General features: G+C 41.4%; 1 protein-coding gene across 2 annotated transcripts in view; it reads left to right on the top strand.

The window, feature by feature from the left end:
• Window positions 1-26,112, top strand: part of Aopep (aminopeptidase O) — a 361,204-nt gene that overhangs the window by 27,992 nt on the left and 307,100 nt on the right. For both annotated transcript variants that reach the window (NM_001289926.1, NM_001289924.1), the window contains exon 2: window positions 22,142-23,079. In NM_001289926.1, coding sequence (NP_001276855.1) covers window positions 22,283-23,079 — 797 coding nt within the window. In that variant the 5' untranslated portion in view covers window positions 22,142-22,282. The remainder of the gene's footprint in view (window positions 1-22,141; window positions 23,080-26,112) is intronic.

Below are 26,112 nucleotides of genomic sequence, written 5' to 3' on the forward strand. Positions count from 1 at the left end.
TCATGTGAAATATTAGAAACCCAGTATGTCATCCACTGTTTTTAATGTCTGATAGTGCTAGGAAATAAATACATCAGTGTTTGTCATAGCATGTCTAAGAAATCAGAGGCTGCAGTTGAGTGATTGGTCGACCTCTGCAGCAGGTGTAGGCCTTACTAATAAAGTGGAAGAATGAAGGCTCCTTCCCTCTCTAACTTTGGAGCCCTCCTCACAGGAGTATTTTCTGACCACTCCACTGTAATCCATTTTAAGTAGCATGCTACAGAACTGAAATGTGCTCTACTTCACAAGCATGATTACAATCAAAGGGGTTTAAGATAGATGGAAATCACTTATAGCCTGATCTTTGCAAGCCAGTACTTCTGATACCATGAGCACAAGCATGCCAGGCAAAGAGGAATGCCCTTTTTGTGCATAGCTGTGATCAGAGTATCCAGAAAAAAACAGACTAATATCAGACGAGTCTTGGGTTTCAGCAGAATTCAGGGTCAGCTTGTGCTAGTGGGGATAAGACACACTTGGCTTTCGTGTTCAGTTCCCAGACTTCTCCCCAACCCTTAACTGGTTGTCATGTTGTAAAGTCAAGGCTACCTGAAAGTGATCACCTCTTGACCCTGGTGCAGGCTTGACTCTGCCCAGGCTCCTCCTTCATCCTCATATGTGCTTTCTGAAATTCCCAGGACAATCAAAGCTCTGCTTGGTTTTTACCTCTTGCTTACATTTTTTTTTTTGGCTTGGTTTTTTTTTTTTTTTGCAGATACATCACAATGGGGTCTTTCACACATGGTTGAGAACTGCATGCAAACATCACTGTGCTTCCTGAGAGCTGTGACTTTAACAAGGGAGTCAGCACAGTTCTTACAGCTCTTAACCCATGTGGGCTCAGAGATTGATTGAGAAGTTGACATGTTACCACATGTGGTAATCCTGCAAAGTGCTACATATTTTCATTTATAGTTAAGGGAATAAAGCAAAATCCCCCTTTGACTACATTTCCTGCGTTATTTACTCAGTGATAAATGGAATTGCCTCATGAGTCTGAGTTCTGCAATGAAAGACCCTATTATAGTTTATACACATGTTGGGGCGTGATTTGAGTTACAGCTCCAGGGGGATTTAAATTCTGAATATCCTGGTCGCTTTGGACACACAGTTTTCTGTGTTTCAACACTGTAAAAGGAAATAAAGAACAAAGGGCGAAGGTTTATGTTGTGGTGCTACAACACAATTCAAGTGAACGCAACCTGAATAAATACCAAAGTTAAAACTGTCCCTGAGTTGGTGACAGTCCCATGTCAACTCATGTCAGCTGTTCTAAGTACTATAGCTTTAAAATACACTGACTCTGTAAGGACACCAGTGACCAGTATCCCCATACCAGGGAGGCAGGAATGAGCTGCAAAGGTCAAAGGTCCTTTTCCTCAGCAGGGCACCTCATCCAAGCCAGTGTTCCTGGAACTTCCTGGAGGAGGGAGGAGGTATGTATTCTAGAGGGAGTATTAATCTTGTATTGTATTTGTTTTAAGTTAATAGGAAATTTCTACTTTGAGTAAAGTAAATATTAAATTATACTCTACCTATACACAGTCTTGATCATCAAGACTAGGCTGCCATCTTGACAATTATAGGAGGAGGGCGCAATAGTTGGCAGTATAAGGTTTAGCACAGATATACTTGAGGGAGCTTGCCTCTCCATTTAGCACTTCGAAGCTAGACTAGCCCCCATTTTCTGAGGGCGCCTTATGTATGAGAAGTCAATAAGGAATGTATCAGGCTCTGTGTGTGGACTGTATTATTTTGTTCTTGCTACTTAGAAGATTTTTTTTTTCTTTTTCTTTTTCCCAGTTTGACAATGATGTAGTTTGATTGGCTTCCTTTTGATTTATTATGCTTGCCCTTATTAGATTCTTTGATCTTTAAGTTTATGTTTCACCTTATTTGGAAGATTTTACTCTTTTTGAGACAAGGCCTCCCTGTTGTGGAAGGCTGGCCCTGAGCTCCTATCTCCTGCCTTACCCTGTTCAGCGCCCTGCCTACTGGCATGCACCAGCACAAATGGCCACAGTTTTAGAGATAAATGGTTACTTCTGAAAAATGTGTAAGTTTACCAAAAAGTTGCACAGATAGTGAAGAGAATTACCACGTAGTCATCACCAGCTTCCACTGTGTTTTCTTGTGAAATATATACTTGTTAAATTTTAAAAAAAATGTCTTTGTATAAGCTTTTAACTATAGTATTTCCATTAGTATCCTTTTATTATTGTCTGTCCTAGCACACTTTACACCAGATACCTCCATTCTGTAACTGTCTCACCCATGCAATTCAGAGTCCCGATGCTCTCCAGTACTGGCCAGATGTCTTTAGGATGTCTGTCATTGTGAACATACGTGTTAGTTTCTCATGCTCAGGGACGATGGATTTGGTCGGCTTCAGCAGGTCTGAGAAAGGAGCTGATAGGAGGTTACCCTTCAGAATGGGCTTCTTTAGGTAAGGAGGCCCACAGCAAGAAAGGCCCGTGGATTAAGTCTGGAACTAGGAGAGCAGTGGGGAGGAGATAAAACAGAGAGCAGAGCATGGTGTTAAAGAGAGACAGAAACTTTCTTCAAACTTGGAGAGGCGCTCCATCAGGAGAGACTGTCACCGTGTTAAAACATGACAGCACTTGAAGGGAAGGAAGGACCCTCTGCTTTTCCCCATGAAGAAGGGGGTTTCAGACTTTTACATGTTCCAGAGAGTGGTGGGAAGTTTTATAGCACATAAGTCAGCCTGGCTTAGCCTACATGCTAAGGCAGGTACTGGGTAAGAGTGTAAGTGCAATAGCAAGGTATGGGGAGTCTACCTGGGCTTGTTCACAGTTGAATGTGAGAGGAAAAAAACTACTAGAGATGGGAGAGAGGCTACAGTGGGTGTGGCCTGGTTTCTGAGAGGAAGGAAGACAGCCTGAGAGTCTGCCATTTAACACAAAGTGCCCTTCTCACTTCATCCTGTTAGGGTGTGAGGTGATGCCTGATACCTTAGCACTGGTGATGTTGAACTTGGCAGTGTGAAGACTTTTGGGTTTCTCTATCAAGAACACCAGTTTTACTTTTCTATTCCCCAGTGTCTGCCAGGTTCCGTTCATCCAGCCAGTCAGCCTTGGGTTTATATGAGAAGAGACTCATAGGTGGCAATCTTGCTCTCTCAGTTCTAACCCAGGATCACCACCGCTACTTCTTGCTCCCCTTGGTCCAGCCTTTAGGAGCTCTGCAGGCTGGGTCCTGTCCCTTTCTGTCCCTCCCTCCTTCCTTCCCCTGGAAGATGCTGTAGTGGCCAACTTTGTTTGTCATTTTGACTACAAACTGACACCCTCTAGGTTCATCTTGCGTTTCCTTGCCCTGTCCTAGAAGCCTCTGTCTGTCTGAGGAACCTGGTTCCTTTTCCTGGGAAGTAGTAGGTGAAGTCAAGTCTCAGAGCTGGTTGCTGTCTGCTTACCATGCTTTTGTTTAGTGTTTTGCTCTCTCATTTTGTTTTACTGGCCCTTTTAAAATTCAAATCCTGTTGCTGTTTAACCTTTGCTTTCTAACTAAAGGGGCCTGTGCTGCTGTGTTCATTCCTTCAACATTTTTCCTGTCTTTCAGATTGAATAATACCTGTGTAACTGTTTACCCAGTTATCTTTCCCTACTCTTTTCTTTGAATCTCTAAGCAGCTGTTAACAACAATCCAGTGAATTTTCATTTCATGTGCACAATTCTTCAGATCTAACATTTCTTTTTGTAGGGAGCTGAGGAGGTACTGACTGGATGTATATTATTGACATGGACAAAGACATGGCAAGGACCAAGACCTCAGACCCATGGGAAATTGGCAAAGCCTTTCCCCATATGTATGGGTCAGGGTTAAAGTTGGCACATTGCCTTCTTCCTCTGGTACAAGTATGAATCTTTACATTTGATTGATCAGTGTAAGCAAAAGCTAGCAATTACAGATTCTTCATTGTGAGACTGCTCACCTACAGAGACCTTCTACCAGACTAACCCCTACCCACTGTGCTGACATTGTGTTCCAGGTTATGGATTGTTGTGCTAGTGGGCATGGCTCCATCAGAGCACACAGATCACTGACCCCAGCTTTTTTCTGTGTGTGTTTGCGTTCTTTCTTTGTGCCCTCACTGTTCCCAGTGAAGACTCTTAAGACCTAAGCGGTGCAGGAGGTAGCATCCTTCTATTTCTTTTATCTCTAGTAATTTCTGTTTCTACAAGTTTTCCTCTTAGTTTATTTTATCTCAGCATCTATTCCCTTAATTATAATTAAATGTGGCTTTAATCCTTGTTTGTTAATGTTGATGTTTGGCCAGCACCAGCTGATTCCCTTGATTGCTTTTTCTTTGAGTGTATTCATATTTCTGTTTTTTTTTTTTTCAACCTGTTGAGTACTTTGGGGCTGTGACCTATCCTTTGTAAAGACTCTGGATTCTGTTGCTTTCTGGAGAATGTTAATATTGTAAACTGGTAAGCAGTTACCTTGGGTAAACCCAAACCTCCTCTAACTGCTTTCTTCGGTGGGCAGCAATCAAGCTCTCAGTTTAGCTCAGTCCCATTGACCTTTGTAGAGCTGATAAGATTGCCATGTAACATGCACAGTTCTGATATAATAGCCCAGCATAGTGGGTCATGTTTTAATATCAGCACTTAGGAAGCAGAGGCAGGCGATCCAGCAGCTAACTAGTGTACACAATATTTCAAGCCAGGCAGATACCTAGCAAGACTTCGTCTCACAAATCCAGCCACTAGGCATCAGGCAGTACAGGCTCCTGCTTTGTGGGTGTCAATTTTCTGAAGTCTGTTTTACTCTCCAGCTGTGCAATTAGTCCTACAGTCCATTCTTGGATTCTCTAGCTAGTGAGGCTTCAGGATTTCATGTAAGTTTTAGCTGCTCAGCCCATCACCAAGAAGGTAAAACTTTCTGCTTTGGGGAGAAGAAATTTAGACTGAAATCCGGTGCCATCCTCTTCTTGTAAGTGTCAACTTCCTACACTTCACTACTTTCTTCACCTTGATGCAAGTTCACATTGCTGCTGCTTTGGGGAGTGTGTAGATGCTACAAGTGGAAGGTTAGTCTGATAAGAGGCGACCCTCCTTTCATTAATGGGAGAACAGTAACAGACAAATGCAAAACCAAGGCTGTGCTCTGAAGATAGAATGAGAGGAAATTGCCACAGTTGGTCAGCCAGTACACGGAGACGAAAGCCAAGTAACTGACGTAAAGCCTGAAGCCATGAAAGGGTGGCGACTCTCAAACTCAGTGGAAAAAGAAATTTGTTCTTTCCCAATAGAGTCAAGGGAATTTGCTGCCTACCTCAGGCTGGCTGTACATGAACAGAATTCCTAAGTCCTCAGATTGAATAGCATTCCCAGTCTTAGAAAAGTAAATGAATCCTCATCCACACATTCTAAATGGCATGGTAGAGTCAAAGGGGACACACAGCAAATGTGTAAAAAGAATGCAAACAATAACAAAGAGGTGTTGGGATAGGACAGAGTATTGTATCCGGACTGCTAAGTGGAAATGTGTCAACCTCAGCATCGGCACTATCCTCTAATGATGATTCAGTTAAGACCTTGCACACACAGGTGTAGAAAGAATTCCCACAAGGCTCCTCCTGACTTAAAGACATGGGAAATTGAGCAGATGATATTCCTAAAGAGATCCTAGTGTTGTCTCCCATCTCCCAGTGCTCCTCTGCTATGTAGTCTTTTACCATTTCTGCATCTTGCTATAAATATAAAGTCAGGTTCTCTCTCCTTAGATCTTCACTGACCTCTAATTCTCTCAAAATGATGTCTGGAAGCCCAACACTGAGAGTGGAGACATTCTGTATAAAAAATAATGTCAAGAGCTGCAGAGAGGGCTCAGTGGTTAGGAGTATTTGTTGCACAATCACAGAGATTATAGTTCACACCCTAGGATCCACATAAGAAGATGGGCATGTAACTCCAGCTTTGTGGGATCTGATGCCCTTTTCTGATTTTTGTGTGTGCACAGGCATGTGCACATATTTACATACATGTATACACACTCACAGTGTCTTAGTTCGGGCTACTATTGCTGTGATAAAGCACCATGACCAACTTAGGGAGGAAAAGGTTTGTTTGGCTTACACTTGTACAGTACTATTCATCACTGAAAAAAGTCAGGACAGCAACTCAGTGCAAGAACCTGGAGGCAGGAGCTGATTCAGAGGCCATGGAGGAGTGCTGCTTACTGGCTTGCTCCTCGTGACTTGCTCAGCTAAATTTCTAACAGAACTCAGGACCACCAGCCCAGGGTAACACTATCCATAATGCACTGAACCCTCCCCTATTAATCACTAATTAAGAAAATGCATTACAGGCTTCCCTGCAGTCTGATCATATGGAAGCAGTTTCTCAGCTGAAGTTTCCTCTTCTCAGATGATTCTGGTTTGTGCCACATTACATAAAACTAGCCAGCAGAGGTGTCAATTCTAATGCAAAAATTATATCAGATGTGACTATTCATTATTCAGGAGTAAACCTACAAGGTATACATATTTTCTCCCTCACCACTCACAGCCTCACAAGTGCTAGGTCTAAATTTGTCAACTTTCTGCTTCAACCTCCTGGGTATTGATATTAAAGGCATGTATCATCACACCTGGGCAACTTGTATGTGTTTCAAAACTACTGAGTGAATGAAGTTGCAGAGTGTTGATGTGATGCCTCTAGACACAGCAGTATGGTTGGACTTAGAATAATAACTTCTATGAAATTATTTCATTGAATTTAACAGCATTTGGCTATGTTCCTCTAATTATATGTAGCTAAGGAATTCTGCCTAGAAAGTTAATTTTATATCCAGCTACTTCTTTGAAGCTGTTTACCAGGCTTAGGAGTTCTCTGGTGGAATTTTTAGGGTCACTTATATATACTATCATATCATCTGCAAAAAGTGATATTTTGACTTCTTCCTTTCCAATTTGTATCCCCTTGATCTCCTTTTGTTGTCTAATTGCTCTGGCTAGGACTTCAAGTACAATGTTGAATAGGTAGAGAGAGTGGACAACCTTGTCTAGTCCCTGATTTTAGTGGGATTGCTTCCAGCTTCTCACCATTTACTTTGATGTTGGCTACTGGTTTGCTATAGATTGCTTTTATCATGTTTAGGTATGGGCCTTGAATTCCTGATCTTTCCAAGACTTTTATCATGAATGGATGTTGGATTTTGTCAAATGCTTTCTCCGAATCTAATGAGATAATCATGTGGTTTTTGTCTTTGAGTTTGTTTATATACTGGATTACATTGATGTATTTCCATATATTGAACCATCCCTGCATCCCTGGGATGAAACCTACTTGGTCAGGATGGATGATTGTTTTGATGTGTTCTTGGATTTGGTTAGCGAGAACTTTATTGAGGATTTTTGCATCGATATTCATAAGGGAAATTGGTCTGAAGTTCTCTATCTTTGTTGGGTCTTTTTGTGGTTTAGGTATCAGAGTAATTGTGCTTTCATAGAATGAGTTGGGTAGAGTACCTTCTGTTTCTATTTTGTGGAATAGTTTGTGAAGAACTCTGAGATTAGATCTTCTTTGAAGGTCTGATAGAACTCTGCACTAAACCCATCTGGTCCTGGGCTTTTTTTGGTTGGGAGACTATTAATGACTGCTTCTATTTCTTTAGGGGATATAGGACTGTTTAGATCATTAACCTGATCTTGATTTAACTTTGGTACCTGGTATCTGTCTAGAAACTTGTCCATTTCGTCCAGGTTCTCCAGTTTTGTTGAGTATAGCCTTTTGTAGAAGGATCTGATGGTGTTTTGGATTTCTTCAGGATCTGTTATTATGTCTCCCTTTTCATTTCTAATTTTGTTAAGTAGGATGCTTTCCCTGTGCCCTCTAGTGAGTCTGGCTAAGAGTTTATCTATCTTGTTGATTTTTCTCAAAGAACCAGCTCCTCGATTGGTTGATTCTTTGAATAGTTCTTCTTGTTTCCACTTGGTTGATTTCGCCCCTGAGTTTGATTATTTCCTGCCTCTACTCCTCTTGGGTGAATTTGCTTCCTTTTGTTCTAGAGCTTTTAGGTGTGTTGTCAAGCTGCTAATGTGTGCTCTCTCTAGTTTCTTTTTCGAGGCACTCAGAGCTATGAGTTTTCCTCTTAGAAATGCTTTCATTGTGTCCTATAAGTTTGGGTATGTTGTGGCTTCATTTTCATTAAACTCCAAAAAGTCCTTGATTTCTTTCTTTATTCCTTCCTTGACCAAGGTATCATTGAGAAGAGTGTTGTTCAGTTTCCACATGAATGTTGGATTTCTATTATTTATTTAGTTATTGAAGATCAGCCCTAGTCCATGGTGATCTGATAGGATGCATGGGACAATTTCAATGTTTTTGTATATGTTGAGGCTTGTTTTTTGACCAATTATGTGGTCAATTTTGGAGAAGGTACCATGAGGTGCTGAGAAGATGGTATATCCTTTTGTTTTAGGATAAAATGTTCTGTAGATATCTGTTACATCCATTTGTTTCATTACTTCTGTTAGTTTCACTGTGTCCCTGTTTAATTTCTGTTTCCATGATCTGTCCATTGGTGAGGTGCAATGTGTGCTTTGAGCTTTACTAAAGTTTCTTTAATGAATGTGGCTGCCTTTGTATTTGGAGCATAGATATTCAGAATTGATAGTTCCTCTTGGAGGATTTTACCTTTGATGAGTATGAAGTGCCCCTCCTTGTCTTTTTTGATGACTTTGGGTTGGAAGTCAATTTTATTAGATATTAGAATGGCTACTCCAGCTTGTTTCTTCATACCATTTGCTTGGAAAATTGTTTTCCAGCCTTTCATTCTGAGGTAGTGTCTTTTTCTCTGAGATGAGTTTCCTGTAAGCAGCAAAATGTTGGGTACTGTTTGTGTAGCCAGTCTGTTAGTCTATGTCTTTTTATTGGGGAGTTGAGTCCATTGATATTAAGAGATATTAAGGAAAAGTAATTGTTGCTTTCTATTATTTTTGTTGTTAAAGTTGGCATTCTGTTCTTGTGGCTGTCTTCTTTTTGGTTTGTTGAAGGATTACCTTTTTGCTTTTTCTAGGACGTGGTTTCTGTCCTTGTATTTTTTTTTCTGTTATTATCCTTTGAAGGGCTGGATTCGTGGAAAGATAATGTGTGAATTTGGTTTTGTCGTGGAATACTTTGGTTTCTCCATCTATGGTAATTGAGAGTTTGGCTGGGTATAGTAGCCTGGGCTGGAATTTGTGTTCTCTTAGTGTCTGTATAACATCTGTCCAGGCTCTTCTGGCTTTCATAGTCTCTGGTGAAAAATCTGGTGTAATTCTGATAGGCTTGCCTTTATATGTTACTTGACCTTTTTCCCTTACTGCTTTTAGTATTCTATCTTTATTTAGTGCATTTGATGTTCTGATTATTATGTGTCAGGAGGAATTTCTTTTCTGGTCCAGTCTATTTGGAGTTCTGTAGGCTTCTTGTATGTTCATAGGCATCTCTTTCTTTAGATTTGGGAAGTTTTCTTCAATAATTTTGTTGAAGATGTTTGCTGGTCCTTTGAGTTGAAAATCTTCATTCTCATCCACTCCTATTATCCGTAGGTTTGGTCTTCTCATTGTGTCCTGGATTTCCTGGATATTTTGAGTTAGGATCTTTTTGCATTTTCCATTTTCTTTGATTGTTGTGCCGATGTTCTCTATGGAATCTTCTGCACCTGAGATTCTCTCTTCCATCTCTTGTATTCTGTTGCTGATGCTCAAATCTATGGTTCCAGATTTCTTTCCTAGGGTTTCTATCTCTAGTGTTGCTCACTTTGAGTTTTCTTTATTGTGTCTACTTCCCTTTTTAGGTCTAGTATGGTTTTGTTCATTTCCATCACCTGTTTGTATGTTTTTTCCTCTTTTTCTGTAAGGACTTCTACCTGTTTGATTGTGTTTTCCTGTTTTTCTCTAAGGACTTGTAACTCTTTAGCAGTGTTCTCCTGTATTTCTTTAAGTGATTTATTAAGTCCTTCTTGATGTCCTCTACCATCATCATGAGATATGCTTTTAAATCTAGGTCTAGGTTTTCAGGTGTGTTGGGGTGTCCTGGACTGGACGAAGTGGGAGTGCTGGGTTCTGATGATGGTGAGTGGTCTTGGTTCCTGTTAGTAAGATTCCTACGTTTACCTTTCGCCATCTGGTAATCTCTGGAGTTAGTAGTTATAGTTGACTCTGTTTAGAGATTGTTCTTCTGGTGATTCTGTTACCGTCTATCAGCAGACCTGGGAGACAGATTCTCTCCTCTGAGTTTCAGTGTTCAGAGCACTCTCTGCTGGCAAGCTCTCTTACAGGGAAGGTGCGCAGATATCTTGTTTTTGGACCTCCTCCTGGCCGAAGAAGAAGGCCCAAAACAGGGCCTTTCTCAGAAGCTGTGTTGCTTTGGCAGTTCCCAGAAGCTGTCAGCTTCTGTGGTGCAGACTCTCACCTGTGCAGACTAAATTCCTAAGTTCCAGGGAGTCCCGGAACCAAGATGGTGACCGCTGCTGCTGAGGCTGAGGCCGCCTCCCAAGCCAGGCGGACACCTGTCCTCTGGTCCGGACGGTGGCCGGCTGTCTGCGGCCCGCCAAGGGTGCTGCCTCAGCGGCTCTGTGCTTCCACCTGTTCCAGAAGCTGTCTGGTTCTCTGGCGCACCCTCTCACCTGTTCAGACTAATTTCCTCTGGATGACTGTTCTTGTTTTACATCCTCGCTAACATGAGCTGTCACTTGTTTTATTGATTTTAACCATTCTGACAGGTATAAGATGGAATCTCAAAGTGGTTTTCATTTGTATTTCCCTGTTGGGCTTAGAATGTTGAACATTTAAGTGTTTCTCAGCCATTTGAGTTTCCTTTTTTGAGACATCTATTTAGATCTGTTTAGATATATACACATACATACATTTAAAGGACAACATTTAATTGAGGCTGGCTTACAGGTTCAGAGAGTTATCCGTTATCATCAGGTGAGAAGCATGGCATCATCCCATCAGGCCAGGCAAGCATGGTGCTGGAAGTGCTGAGAGTTCTACATCCTTTCTTTTCCTTTTTGGGGGCTTGGGAGAGAGTGTTCACTACAGATGTCTTCAGACACACCAGAAGTGGGCATCAGATCCCATTACATATGGTTGTGAGCCACCATGTGGTTGCTGGGAATTGAACTCAGGACCTCTGGAAGAGCAGTCAGTGCTCTTAACCCCTGAGCTATCTCTCCAGCCCTCTTTATATATTTTTAATATTAGTCCTCTATAAGGTGTGTAGTGGGTAAAAATCACTTCACACACTGTAGGCTGTTGCTTCATCTGAATGACAGTGTCCATTCTCCATGCAGAAGTTTCTCAGTTTCAGGAGGTCCTGTGGATTAGTTGTTGATCTTAGTGTCTGCACTAATGCTGCTCTGTTCAGAAGCCATCTCCTTTGTCAATGAGTGTAAGGCTGTTCCCACTTTTTCTTCTGTATCTGATTTTATGTTGAGGTCTTTAATCCATTTGGAGTTGAGTTTTGTGTAGGGCGATAAGTATGGATCTATTTAGATCTTCTACATGTAACCATCCAGCTTCACCAGCACCATTTTTGAAGATGCTGTCTTTTTCAGTGGGTATATCTGGATTCTTTATCAAAAATCAAGTGTCCCATATGTCATAGTTAGCGTTTTATTGCTGTGAGGAGAAACCAAGGCCAAGGCAACTCTTACAAAGGCGAATATTTAATTGGAGCTGGCTTACAGTTTCAGAGTTTAGTCCATCATTATCAACATGGTGGAATGCATGACAGCATGCATGCAGACATATAGAGAAGGAGCCAAGAGTTCTACATCTTGATCTGAAGGCAGCCAGAAGGAGACTGGAATTCCACACTGGGCAGAGCTTGAGCATAGGATACCTCAAAGCCCCACCTCTACAATGACACACTTCCTCTAACAGGGCCACATCTCCTCCAATAAGGCCACACCTAATAATGCCACTCCTTATGGCCAAGTATTCAAACACATGAATCTATGAGGTCCATAGTTTTTCAGATTTATATCTGGTTCTTCAATTTAATTCCATTGATCAATGAGTCTGTTTTTGTGCCAATACCAATGCTTATTTATTATATAATTTGTGTAATTTACAATCTGTAGTGCACTTTGAAATCAGGGATGGTGATACCTCTCCCAGTTCTTTTACTATTCAGGATTGTTTAGCTATCTTGTTGTTTTCTGTGTTTCCATTTGAAGCTGAAAATTGTCCCTTCAAGTTCTGTGAAGAATTGTGTTAGAATTGTGTTGGAAATTGCACTGAATCTGTAGATCACTTTTGGTAAGATGGCCATTTTTACTATGCGAATTCTACTGACCCATGAACATGGGAGATCTTTTTCATTTTCTGATATCTTCAATTTCTTTCTTCAGTGTCTTAAAGTTTTTAATCATACAGATCATTCACTTGCTTAGTTACAGTTACTGCAACATACTTTATATTATTGGACCTATGGTAAAGGGTAACCGTGGTTTCTTTCACAGTTGTTTTGTCATTTGTATATAGGAAGGATACCAATTTTTGTGAGTTGATTTTGTCCAGCTACTTGGCTGAAAATATTTATCAACTATAGGAGTTCCCTGTTAGGTTTTTTTTTTTTTTTAAGTCACCTATGTATACTATCATATCATCTGCAAATAAAGATACTTTGATTTCTTCCTTTCCAATTCATATCCCCTTGATTTCCTTCCATTGTCTTATTGCTCTAGCTAGAATTTCAAGTACTGTATTGAATAGGTATGGAGAAAGTGGACAGCCTTGTCTTGCTCCTGATTCAAGTGGAATTCACTTGAGTTTCTCTTCATTTAAGTCGATGTTGGCTTTGGGCTTGCTGTAAACTGCCTTTATCATGTCGAGGGCATGTCCGTTGTGTCCCTAATCTCTCTAAGAATTTCATCATGAAGGAAGGTTGGATTTTGTCAAAGGCCTTTTCTGCATCTAATGAGATGATCACTTGGTTCTTGCCTTTTGTTTGTTTATATGGTGGATTTCATTTATTGAGTTGCTTATGTTGAACCATCCCTACATTTCTGAGAAGATATGTCCTTGAATTCTGTTTGCAAGTATTTTATTGAGAATTTTGCATCTACATTCATAAAAATCATCTATAATTCTCTTTCTTTGTTGGGTAACTTTATATAGTTTGGGTGATAGGGTAACTGTGGCCTCATAAAATGAACTGGGCAATATTTCTTCTGTTTCAATTTTGTAGAATAATTTGAGGAGTACTAGTATTAACCTGTATTTGAAATTCTGGTAGAATTCTGTACTAAAACCATCTGGCCCTGGAATTTTGTTGTTTGGGGGGTCTTTTAATGACTGCTTCTATTTCACTAGGGGTTATAGGTCTGTTTAAATTGCTTATCTGATCTTGCTTTAACTTTGGTAAGTGGTACCTATTGAGAAAAAAAAATATATATATATATTTAGATTTTTCAATTTGGTGGAGCATGGGTTTTTAAACTATTATTCTCTGAATTTCTTCAGTGTCTGTTATGTTCCCCCCTTTCATTTCTAATTTTGTTCATTTGGTTTTTAGTTAATTTCTCTGTTTCACTGTGTATGTGTGTGTGTTGTTTTGTTTCTATGTTATTGATTTCAGCCCTGAGTTTGGTTATTTCTTATAATCACCTCCTTTGTTACTGTGATTTCTTCTTTTTGTTCTAGAGCTTGCAGGTGTGCTATTTTGATAGTATGAGATTTCTCCATGATTTGGGTTTTTTTTTAATGTAGTTACTTAGACCTATGAACTTGTCTCTTAAAACTGCGCTTTCATTGTGTCCTGTAAGTTTAGTGTGTTATGTATATTTTCATTCAATTCTAGAAAGTCTAGTTTCTTTCTCAATTTCTGTATTCTCCAATCTTTCATTCCATAGTGAATTGTTCAGTTTTCATGAGTTTGTAATCTTTCTGTTGTTTCTGTTAACAACCAGCTTTGATTTGTGATGATCAGATAAGATGAAGGGTTTTATTTCAGTTTTCTTGTATCTGTTGAGACTTTGTGTTTGTGTCTGTGGTCAATTTTGGAGAAAGTTCTGTGAGGTACAGAGGAGAAGGTCTATTCTTTTATGGTTGGGTAAAATGTTCTATAAATATCTGTTAATTCCCATTAGTTTATGACATCAGTTAGCTCTAGCATTTCTCTAGTCTAGATAATTTGTCTTTTGTAAGAGTGTGGTTTTGAAGTATCCCACTATCAGTGTGTGAGGGCCAATGTGTGATTTAAACTGTCATAGTGTTTTGTTTAAGAACATTGTGCCCTTTTGTTTAGTGCACATTTGTTAAGGATTGCAATGCTGAGCTGGGAAGTGGCCCGTGCCTTTAATCCCAGCACCTGGGAGGCAGAGGCAGGTGTATCTCTTATGTTTGAGGACAGCCTGGTCTACATTTTGAGTTCCAGGACACCTAGGGTTACAAAGAGAGACCCTATGTTTAAAAAAATAAAAAACAAAAAATAAACATTGCAATGTTCTCTTGGTGGAATATTTTTCTTTAAGTATGTAGTGCCCTTCTTTGTCTCTTCAGCTTAGTTTTGGTTTGAGGTCTATTTTGTCAGATATTAAAATGGGTACACCAGCTTGCTTCTCATAATCATTTGCTTAGAGCTTGCTGACAGGAGCCTGATATAGCTGTCTCTTGAGAGGCTCTGCCAGTGCCTGACAAATACAGAAGTGGATGCTTACAGCCATCCATTGGATGGAACATAGGGTTCCCAATGAAAGAGCTAGAGGAAGTACCCAAGGAGCTGAAGAGGAAGTACCCAAGGAGCCGAAGGAGTTTGCAGCCCCATAGGAGGAACAACAATATGAACTAACCAATATCTCCAGAGCTCCCTGGGACTAAACCACCAACCAAAGAAAACACATGGGCCTCATGGCTCCAGCTGCTTATGTAGCAGAGGATAGCCTAGTCGATCTTCAATAGGAGGAGAAGCCCTTGGTCGTGTGAAGATTCTATGACCCAGTATAGGGGAATGCCAGGACCAGGAAGCAGGACTGGGTGGGTTGGGGAACAGGGAGAGGGGGAAAGGAATAGGGGGTTTGGGGAGGGGAAACTAGGGAAGGGGATAACATTTGAAATGTAAATAAAGAAAATATCTAATAAAAATATATTAAAAAGAAAAGACTATATTTTTCTATGCTTTCACCCTGAAGTGATTACTATTCTTGATGTTAAAGTGTGTTTTTTTGGATGGAGCAGAAGGATGAATCTTGTTATTGTGTCCATTCTGTTATATTGTGTATTTTTATGGGGAAATTGAGACCATTGATAATGACAGATATCAATGAGCAGTATTTGTTGATTCCTGTTATTTTGTTGTTGTCACTGTGGTGGGGATGGTGGTGGGGATGGTAGTGTGTGTGTGTGTGTGTGTGTGTGTGTGTGTGTGTACATAACACATCCCATGTGTGGAGATGAGAGGACAAGTTCCAGGAGTGAGTTTTCGCTTTTCACCTTGTTAAGGCAGGGTATATCTGTATTTTACAGTATATTTCCAGTTTATATGATCCTTGAGCTTCAGGATGATTTGTTTATTTGTTTCCACTCCTTATCTCATTTCAGAAATTCTGGGATTACAAATGTGCCTATTGCATCCAACTTTTTACAAGATTCTTGGAGTTAAACTTAGGTCATTAAGATTAATTTACCTATGTTGATTTGTTAGTCTGGGATTATTTATTCCCTGTGTTTTCTTGGGCTGGTTAACCTTTTTAGGTTGGAGTTTTCCTCCTAGTGTCTTCTGTAGAGCTAGATTTGTAAATAAGCATTCCTTAAATTTAGTTTGGTCATGGAATCTCTTGTTTTCTTCATCCATTGTGATTGACTGTGTTGCTGAGTGGTGTAGTGGTTTGGGTAACATCCATGGTCTCTTAGAGTCTGTAGAACATCTGTCCAGAGCCTTCTGGCTTTTAGAGTCTCCACTGAGAAGTCAGGTATTATTCTAATGTCTGTCCTTAAGTTACTTGACCTTTTTCTCTTGTCTTGTGTCTCTCTCATGCTTCTACCTTGATAGGCCTCTCCTTTTTTAGGTTAGGGAATTTTTTTTCTATGATTTTGTTAAAAATATTTACTTTTGACCTGGGTTTCTTTTCCTTCCTCATTCCTATTAGTCTTAAATTTTGTCTTCTTTTAGTGGCCCAGATTTCCTGGATGTTTTGTAACTGGAGTTTTTTTAGATTTAACATTTTCTTTGACCAAGGTATTCATTTCTTCTCTTGTATCTTCAATGCTTGAGAGTCTCTCTTCCATCTCCTGTATTCTGTTGGTGAGGTTCCTGTTTAAGCTCTTAAATTTTGCTTTTCCAGATTTCTCTCAGTTTGGGTTTTCTATATTGACTCTATTTCCACTTTCTCTTTCTCCCCTCCCTCCCTCCCTCCCTCCCTCCCTTCCTCCCTCCCTCCCTCCTTCCCTTTCTTTCTTTCTTTCTTTCTTTCTTTCTTTCTTTCTTTCTTTCTTTCTTTCTCTCATCTCTTTCTTTTTTACCTTATTGGATATTTTCTTTATTTTATTTCCACTTTCATATCTTGAACTGTTTTGTTTGTCTCCTTTTACTGTTTGTGTTTTCATGGGTTTCTTTAATTTTTTTTTCTTTACTTGTTCTCTAAGGACCTCTTCTTATTCATAAAGGCTGTTTTAAGGTCTTTTCTTGGGTTTCAGCTATGTTGCCATAGTCAGGATCTTCTGTGGGAGAGTTGCTGGGCTCTAGTGGAACTATGTTGTCCTGGCTATTACTGATTGTGCTTTTATGCTGGTGTGTTTGCATCTGGGTTTGGAGGGATTATAGGTCTAGGTGCTGATGTCTGGTCTTGTCTTTGTTGGATGGATATTTCGTTCCTCGTTTTCTGTGGCCATCTCTGGTTCTTAGAAAGATGTGGTAGCTATGTGTTTCCTGGCAGGAAATTCTTCTGGAATCCTGATAGGTGTTACCACTGAGGCTTCTAATTAGGAGAGGGAGGTTAGAAGTGGAAGATCTGTGTGGTCCACAGGAGATGGGGGTGGGAGATGGTAGGCCCCAGCAGGTGATCTGCTGCAGAACTAGGGATAAATTTTTAGGGATTGGATTTGGAGGAGTCAGGGGGAGAGATAAAGACCTGCAGTTAGGTTACCTGCTTACCTGGCTGGAGTCATGTTTGCTGAATCTTAAAGAGCAAGCATGCCTTGGTAAGATAAGGATGTCTTTCTCTGAGAGCTAGCAGCTTACAGAGGGAAAGCTAGAGCACACCTCTCACTGTGTGCAGTGCAGAAGGGTGAACATAATCAGGATTTCTTCCTTTGGGCCTGAGTCAATTGCAAGAGGAAAAATAATGCGGAAAAGATGTGGCATGAAGGAGGTGTAGGTGTGTCCTAGAAAACATGGTCAGCCTGGAGGAGGTTTGTCAGTGGATGATTTTACTAGACTGTAGAATTATGTAAACCAGACCTGTTCTGTAAATAACTATATATTAAATCCACAAGTGTGTCCAGTCTCAGATTCACAATTAGTCAGTGCTCTCCACCCAACATAGCCATGAACCTGAAATGAATCAACAGTCTGAGGTATATATGGCACAGTATATGTAAAGGACCATGAGAACTACACTCTGTAGCTTGGAAGGAGTATGGAATATATCAAAGGAGGCTGTCTCAGACCATACTGTAGGGAGCAGGGCAGCCTCTCTTTTCTGATGCATTGCTTTAGCTGTGCACAAATCCCCTGGAGCCTTTCAAGGGTGTTGGAACACAAAGCATGCATGCTTGAGAGGCTGTAGTGGGTAGCTGAGGAAAACTAACCATAGGTTTTGATAGAGAGGTAGGCTTTTCTGTGTTATAGCTTATGACAGCAAGTGGAAAATGCTTCAGTGAGGCGGGCTGGCACTTAAAATCAGAGCACAGTAATAGACAGAAGTGCTGAAGTCAACAGGCTTCTTAGAAGTATGGTTGCCATCTGCTGAGAAAGCCTTTCAGTGGCCACAGACATGCATTTGCAACCACAGCCAGTTCATTTTTTCCTTGAATGTGGGACTGTGACCTTGATTGACGCCAGCAAGAGCAGTGTACTTCCAGAGAAGGGAGATCTAGTTCATGCACAAATCCAACACAAGTAGGAAATAGGTGAAGGAGAACCAAGGTATGTGGGCTTATACACAGCACTCAGTTTAGGTGACAATGCTGTTCATTATCTCCTGGGGGTGGCTTTAAATATTCTCCCCTAAAAAATAGAGAAGAGAGAGAGAGAGAGAGAGAGAGAGAGAGAGAGAGAGAGAGAGAGAGAGAGAGGAAGGAAGGAAGGAAGGAAGGAAGGAAGGAAGGAAGGAAGGAAGGAAGGAAGGAAAAGGAACGGAAAGGAAGGGGAAGGAGGAGTGGGAGGGGGAAGGAGAAGGAGGAGGGGGGGAGGGGAAAAGAAAGAGGAGGGGAGGGGGAAGAAGGAGGGGGAGGGGGAAGAGACGAGAAGAGAAAGAAAAATAACCACAAGAACAACTAACCTCTGGTTTATGGATTGAAAAAGATAGGTGAAGGTATGAAGAGTCTTTGACTGATATTCAGTGATTTGGATAGTATTAATGAGACACATGTGACCTGGAGGAATCGCTCATCAACAAAAGAAAAATGGTCAACTTTTGTGCAAAGTGCTGTGCCTCTCTGTGTCAACTGTTAAACAAGAGATGTGGATTGAGTGTGTCTAAAGAAGTTGTTTTGTTTGTTTTAAAGTTCAGTGAAGTAAAGACTGGTTAAAGTAGCATACAGAGCAGTAGTACATCATTACAGAGATGTAGTCAGAGGTGGAATTAAGTCAAGGTTTGGTCCCTATAACTATGTGCATTAATATAGATAGGCAGTAGGGCCAGGGCTAGCTCATTTATGAAGATAGAGACCTTCTGACATCAGGACAGGAGGGGATTATTGAGAAAGAAAATACTGGCAAGGGAAAAATACCAAAGGAAACTAGGGTCTAAGTATAATAAAGAGTGATGCTGATTGCTAGTTTCTGCCATTTCCTTCCTTGTGGCAAGAAAAACTTGGCTGTGACTTTACTTCTTAGGAAGGTAGACATATCATGTGATCCAATTAGTCATGCTTTGCTTAGCTCTCTTTTGCTTTGGGGGAGCACTCCTGGCTACAAAACATTCTCTGATTTTTCTAGTCATGTCCTAGATGAAGTGACCACCACTTCTGGGAGCCCTAACCTGTTTCAGCATTGGCCAATGACCATATGGGTACATTTCATTTGGAATTCATTTTCTGTTGACTCCTTCAGTAAGCCACACTCCCAGTTTAGCTTTAGCCAATAATAGTGCAGGTAGCTTAATATCCACTGTAACTCTCTGTATGATCAGAATCTTTGTACAGATTTCCCCAAAAGACTTTTAGGGTTGGAGTTCAAAAGAGACAGTGGTCCCTTTATTGAGAAGAATATTGTTCCCTCTGCATTAGGAAGAGGCATGAATTACAAAGACCTAGAGGTTCTTTGCATTTAAAAGATTAATGAGCATCTCAGCAGGGTAAGGGCTTAAAATGAGCCGAGAATGGGCATCAAGTGGAGGACTAGAGAGCTTAGAGGCAAGACTTATCACTGCCTCCATTGCAGACAGTCCTGGAGACTCTATACACAAGCATGTAAAGTTCACAAAGTTGGCGTGATGTGAACATTAGCTGTGGCAGCACTTGGAGGCTAGGTTGGGATCCCAGGGCCAAACAGGGCAGCATAGAAATCCAACTTCTCAAAAAAGTCTGTGCCAAATAGCAGGCACTTCAGAAGCATCCGTGCTTGGCCACCAGAGAACTCCCTCCTGGGGTTGAGAGTGATGGTTTTGACAGCCAGCCTGACAGGATGGGGCTCTAAGGTACCGCCTTATACCATACCATATCATCAACACAAGAGCTGGGAATGTCTCTGTAGTATACTCTTATATTATATACATTCTCAGAAATAAATGACAACCTATGGGAGTCAGCTAATGAGTAGCTTGGTCTCTGTGTGAATAAATGCTAAACTGTCTCTTCAGGTGTTATAGTCTAGACATTGTTCTTTCTTTCTGTCATCCTTCCTGCCTCCCTCTTTCTCCCTCCATACCCCACCCCCAACTGCGCATGCACATGTGTCTCTGTATGTCTCTGTGTGTGTTCCTTTTTTTTTTTTTTTTAAGTCTAAGCATACAGTGACATGATGGTTTATTCCTATGACCCCTGTCCTCAGGAGACAGAGACAAGAGGTTGTTGGGAGTTTAAGGCCAGTCTGGATTACATAGCAAGTTCTAGATTGGCTACAGTATTTATGAGATCCTACCTCAAAATCAAAAAAACAAAAACAAACAAACAAAAGATCCCAGTCGAAAAGAAACAGTATATATAGTATGTGTTAACTGCTCCCGACACTGGCAGAATGAACTTTCCACAGTGATTTCTCATTAGCAGATGCAGTTGATACCACAGTTTATTACTCATAGACGGTGGTTCAGTGGTTGTGCAGACACTAGGAGACCCTCACTTACTTCTTCACACACTGCCTTGGCTAGTACCAGCTTCTCCAGAAATTTCAAACTGCTCTTTGTATCTTGATTTTTTTTTTTCTATTCCTGTTGTATTTAAATTCACTACCAAGCCAAGCCTGGTGACCCACACCTACAACCCCAGGATTCAGGAGGCAGAGGCAGGAAAATCACTGCAAATGTGAGGCTAGTTTGTCTGAAAGCAAAATAAACTCCAAAATAAAGTAATTACCAAATACTTTGGTTAGTGAGAAGGGAGTACCCAGGAAGGATTTTGAGACATTTGAACTGAGGTTTGGAGGGGAACAGGATTAGACAAATTGGGCAGGAGAGGTAGGAGCCAGATAGAAGTAGATCTGAAAAGTAAGGCTAAGCAGGAGAAGGGGAGGAGCCAGGAACATGCCCCCTCCAAAGGCAGGCAGCTCTACCTGGAGCAGACACTGCTGTCCCATAGGAGGCCATGCTTCCTAAAGTTAGGTGAGATTTTGATGGGAAATCACTAGGGGCAAGGTAGAAACTCGCTGGGTTGATTGCTGGGAGGAAAGTCTAGCAGGAGATGCCTTAATAAGGTCTAGTAGGGGCAGATAAACTTGGAAAGTGAGGGGCAAAGTAGAAATGGGGGACAGTGCTCAATTTACTTAAAGTCGAGCAAATAATGGGTGACAAAGTAGTTGACAAGGAAGTACCTCTAGGGACTCTTAAAATACAAAGGTTTAAATACACTCCCCTGTCATCATCAGGTTTTCTTTCCTTCCCCTGATAGTTGTTTTTCGTCTTTTGGCAAAAGAAAAGCAGCTTATGCTGAAAGAAATCAGGTGCATGTTGGGGGCTGACATGGTTCAGATAATTCTCCTTTAGCTGGATTGCTATCATGTGGGAATACATTTTGATTCAGATCTTTTCTGAAGAACTTGTTCATTGTATTGCAACATCTGCTTCTACATTTTAATCTCTCTCCTTCCTTTTATAGATATTTGCATACTTTTTTTTCCAAATAAGACCTTTTGTTTGCCACAAGAAAGCTATTACCCAGAATGCTAATGGGTTTTTAGCTATTAAGTTGTAATGTATACCTTGAGTATTTAACTATAAATTTGAAAAGTCTCCATGAGCAATCTCAAAGGAATACTTAGAATGCACTCCTGGTAAATTGGCTCATTTTCCTGTAATTTACTGGAAGTGCTGATAGGAGAGCAGTCCTAATGTGAAAAGTGCATTAATCCCTGGAGTTATATTGTGCGGATTAAATTATTACTCCCAAAGAATACAATGTATGAAGCCATTCAGCCCTCATTCACACTTGTTACTTAGAATCACAGTAGAAAAACAATCACTTAGGTTTTGATGCACAAAATTAGAAGTGATACATTTAATATCGCTTAAAACAAGAGGCAGAAATGGTTGCAGTTTTGCATAAGAATTACTCTTTCTGAAACAAGGACTGTGTCCCTTAGCCGCTTAGAAGTCAGTAATGTGGCTTCTCTCCTGTCAGTCAGAAAGATGAGCCTTCTTTTTTTCCCTGAGCAGCTGCCACCTTGGGGATTGCTAGATAAGATAGCCAACCTGCAGGATCTGCAACTGCAGGGACATTTAGGGTCTTATTTGGAATTTTATCTAACCATACTTTTTTCTTTGCCAGGGAATTGAAAGTTGTGGAAAGATAACGAGTGCCAGTGGGTGCTTCTTATTTGGTAAACCAGCCATTTGTGATTCTGAGCTACTACAGGAGATTAGAAGCTTCAGCTGAGATTCAGCAAAGCTACCAACTGCAGACTACACCATGGACATAAAGCTGGACCCTTCCCGGGATGATCTGCCTCTCATGGCCAACACCAGCCACATGCTTGTGAAGCACTACATACTGGATTTGGATGTGGACTTTGGAAATCAAGTCATTGAGGGCAACATAGTGCTTTTCTTTGGAGATGGAAACAGATTTAAAAACCAGTCGCGTTCTACCCAGGAAACCTTCCAGATGGAGTCAGAGGAGGCTGACATATTTAGGACAGCTGAACCCTGCCATGTTCCTGAGATGGATTCGAGTACCTTCTCACCTAAGATGGGACATAGAGAATGTGCAGTCTGTGGTAAAGGTGATCAAGATGCCTTTGATAACGATGGTAACCATGACAACCAGGAACGTGATTCTGAGATCTCTAGCTCAAAGTACTGCTGTGACACAGGGAATCATGGGAAAAGGGATTTCTTGCTAGTGTTGGACTGCTGTGATTTATCTGTGCTAAAGGTAGAGGAGGTGGATGTGGCTGCTGTGCCAGGCCTTGAGAAATTTACTAAAGCTCCAAAGCTCTTGGCTACTCCTGAGAAGCTCAGGTGTGAGATTGTCCGTGACCTTGTGGCTCTGCCTGCAGATGCTTGGAGGGAGCAGTTAGACTGCTACACTCGTTGCAGCCAGGCTCCTGGCTGTGGGGAGCTCTTGATTGACTCTGACAATTGGAGCTTACGGATCAGGAAGACGGGGACTTCGACACCTGCTGACTTTCCTCGTGCCATCAGAATATGGTATAAAACTAAACCTGAGGGGCAGTCAGTAGCTTGGACAACAGACCAGAATGGCAGGTAGGTTATCCAAATGCTTCTCTGCCCCTAATCAAATCACATCAGGGATGCTCTCTAAGTGTGAGGATGATTCTCCTTGTTCTGTAGCCTTGCTCAAGCATACTCAGATGCAGACAGCAGGTAAATCCCTGAGCATGCTCAACTGTTGATAAGATCACCTCCTGTAAGTTAAGATGGAGAGAGTCCTTGATTCAGCTCCAGCACTTCTGAGTAAGGAGCTTGAAATGCCAGCTTGGTGCTAAAATGCTGAGCCTGCCTGTTGTTTGAGATCATTGGTAGAGACTTCTAGAGCTGCTGATGGAAGTGAGCCAGTACTTTCTCAAAATACCCTCCAAGCCCACTGCTGTGAGGCTGGGCGGGTGTGACTGCCTCACTGTAACTGTCTTCTAGCTGTGTCTTCCTGGACTTGGTCAGTTGTCATTTGATGTGAACCTCTAATGCACAAGAGAGCTGCCTCTGAGGAGTAAAGCAGTCGGCCCTGCGGACACTGCCCGCTGCTTTCTTGGGAGACGGCTCTTGGTCTCTGGTACCAGGAAGATGCACAATTCTTAGTGTGAGGGGATTTGGTACCTGACATAGGCAAGCCCCTTAGCCTGTCTTGTTGATGGTTTTCAATCATCGAGACTTTTTAGAATAAGAGAATTTCTAAATCAAACTGTTGGGTCTTCATTATTTTACCTATTTCTTTAATGCAAGTCAGCACAGTGAACAGGTAGGTGAAAAGGTAGATGAAGGGCTGCTCATCTGTTAGCTGCTGTTAAGAACATTGTCTGAGAACTCCTGGATGGAAGTGGTGGTCTCTGGCAATTGCTTACATTGCTTCCTCACTCTCCTCCCCAAATCCTTTTAGATTTACCTTCTAATGCCACATTGACGTTGAACTCTAATTAGCCTGACCATTGCCTGGAATCTTTTCTCTTGCTATTGTTTCCAGACTTCTCAGGGGGGAATTTACTTCAATGCCTTATTTCAGCTAGAGTTTAAGGAAGCCTTTGAGAAGTTTCAGGGTTGGTACAGCATTTCATGAGTACAAAGGCAAAGTGATTTCATAGTGTACCGTACTGGGCATTCTTTGGAGACTGGGAAGGTGTTCTTATTGTAGCTTCAACATTTTTAGAATTATTAAATATTTTCATCAAGGTTAACCAAATTGAACATTTGAATAGGAATTTGTAGTTTTATTCTCCTTGATGCTTTATCTTTGAACTAAAATTGTGGGAGGAAGGAACTGGTCACTGTTGGAAGTCATGTTAGTCGCCTCAAACATGGCCCTTTACCCTAAGTGCTAAACACAAAGGCAGGCTTGAATCTATTGCATGTAGAAGTTCTGGTTTCCCTGGAGAAAGGTCAATATAAGAATTTCCTCTTGTTATCTCCATTTGTCAGGATTCAGTAAAGCACATGGTTGTGACAGAAACTTTTACACCATGTCTTAGTTTGTGTTTCCATGGAATCCTAAGAGGATACAATGTGTTGGTTTCAGAAGGAAACCCCAGAAAGCTGCTCTTTCTCTCACTTTCCTTTTGGGTGTATATGTGAGACTGATGTCCATGTCCATGTCCATGGATGTCTCAAATCTCACTCAACCCTCCAATGTGCCTAAGAATAAGATGCTAGGTGTGCTGTCTTTACATCTGCAGTCCCAGAGGCACAAACGATGGAAACAGGAGGATTATCAAAAGTTCAAGGCCAGATTGGGCTACAGAATGAGGTCTTGATTCAAAAAATTACATAAATAGGTCTAAGTGTGTCAAGTTGACTATTTAGAAACTAAGAACTTTCAGTTGACTGAGACTTTAGATTTAGGGACAAAATATATTTCCTTAATGATGTGTGCTTTAATATAATGGTGTGAACAGCAGCACAGGATAAATTCCATTCTCCTTCACAAACAGGGCTGAGTAAAGTATCAGGTGTTTCTGGAGAGGCCATGCCCAGGGTCCACCAGTGGCTTGTGTTGACTCGCCCCCTTTCCCACCCCCTGATTGGTGGTAAGTAAATGAAGTCAGTATCATTTTGCAGAGCAGACCTTCCAAGGATGAGAAGTGAAGTGTGACAAGACTGTGAAACAACCTTCATAGGGAGTGTGGGGAAGGTGTTGCCCCAGCTAACTTTGCTTCTGTTTTCTTTTTTACACATGTATGTGTTTGTGCTGTGCATGCATGTTCATATGTTCCTGCATGCATGTGGTGGCCAACAGTTGACTTTGTGTGGTGTCTTTCTCAATCAGTGTCTGCTTTATGTACTGAGACAGGAGGATATCCTCCTTGAACCTATATCTCATTGATTGATCTAGTCTAGGCAGGTTGCCCTGGGGATCCCCTGGTGTCAATTTATGTGGGTGCTGGGGAGCCACAGTCAGTTCCTCACCATGGGCAGCAGATGCTTTGCCCTCTTAGCCATCTCCCTGCCTGTGCTTTTGTGTTTCTTTCCCTCACTAGGGGGGATCAGATCAGAACCCTGTATATGCTGTAGCAGTGCTCTACCACGGAGTAACTCCAGAGAAGAGCAGAGTCCCTGAGACTATAGATAAGTGCATGAGTACTGTGCATGAGTACTGTGCATGAGTACTGTGGAGTCCCTGAGACTATAGGTAAGTGCATGAGTACTATGCCTGAGTACTCTGGAGTCCCTGAGACTATAGATTACAAGAACTGTACATGAGTACTGTGGTGAAGGATATAGTTGTTTCCTGGGAGGAGCAGGCTAACGTTCCAGTCCTGCTCTGTGTTCGTGCCTGGATCTAGTGACCACATGAATGGACAGCAGGACTTGCAAACCTGATGTGGCAGGTTACAGATGAGCCAGACCCTGCACTGGCGCATTCTGACTTAGAGCCATACTGTGAACAGTTAGCTTGCTAAGCTATGGGTGATTGCATACAGAAGTGGCTATAGGTTTCTAGGAGCTAGTGAAGACAGAGTGGCTTCCTTTCAAAGCATATAGTGTGAAGGGGTGTGCCTAACTTACATTCCAGTAATCTGTGTAGTCTCAGCAAGATGGCCAGAGTCACAGTCAGCATAGGTAAATCAT

The sequence above is a fragment of the Mus musculus genome, chromosome 13 (assembly GCF_000001635.26).
Source record: "Mus musculus strain C57BL/6J chromosome 13, GRCm38.p6 C57BL/6J".
In the NCBI taxonomy this organism is placed as follows: domain Eukaryota; kingdom Metazoa; phylum Chordata; class Mammalia; order Rodentia; family Muridae; genus Mus; species Mus musculus.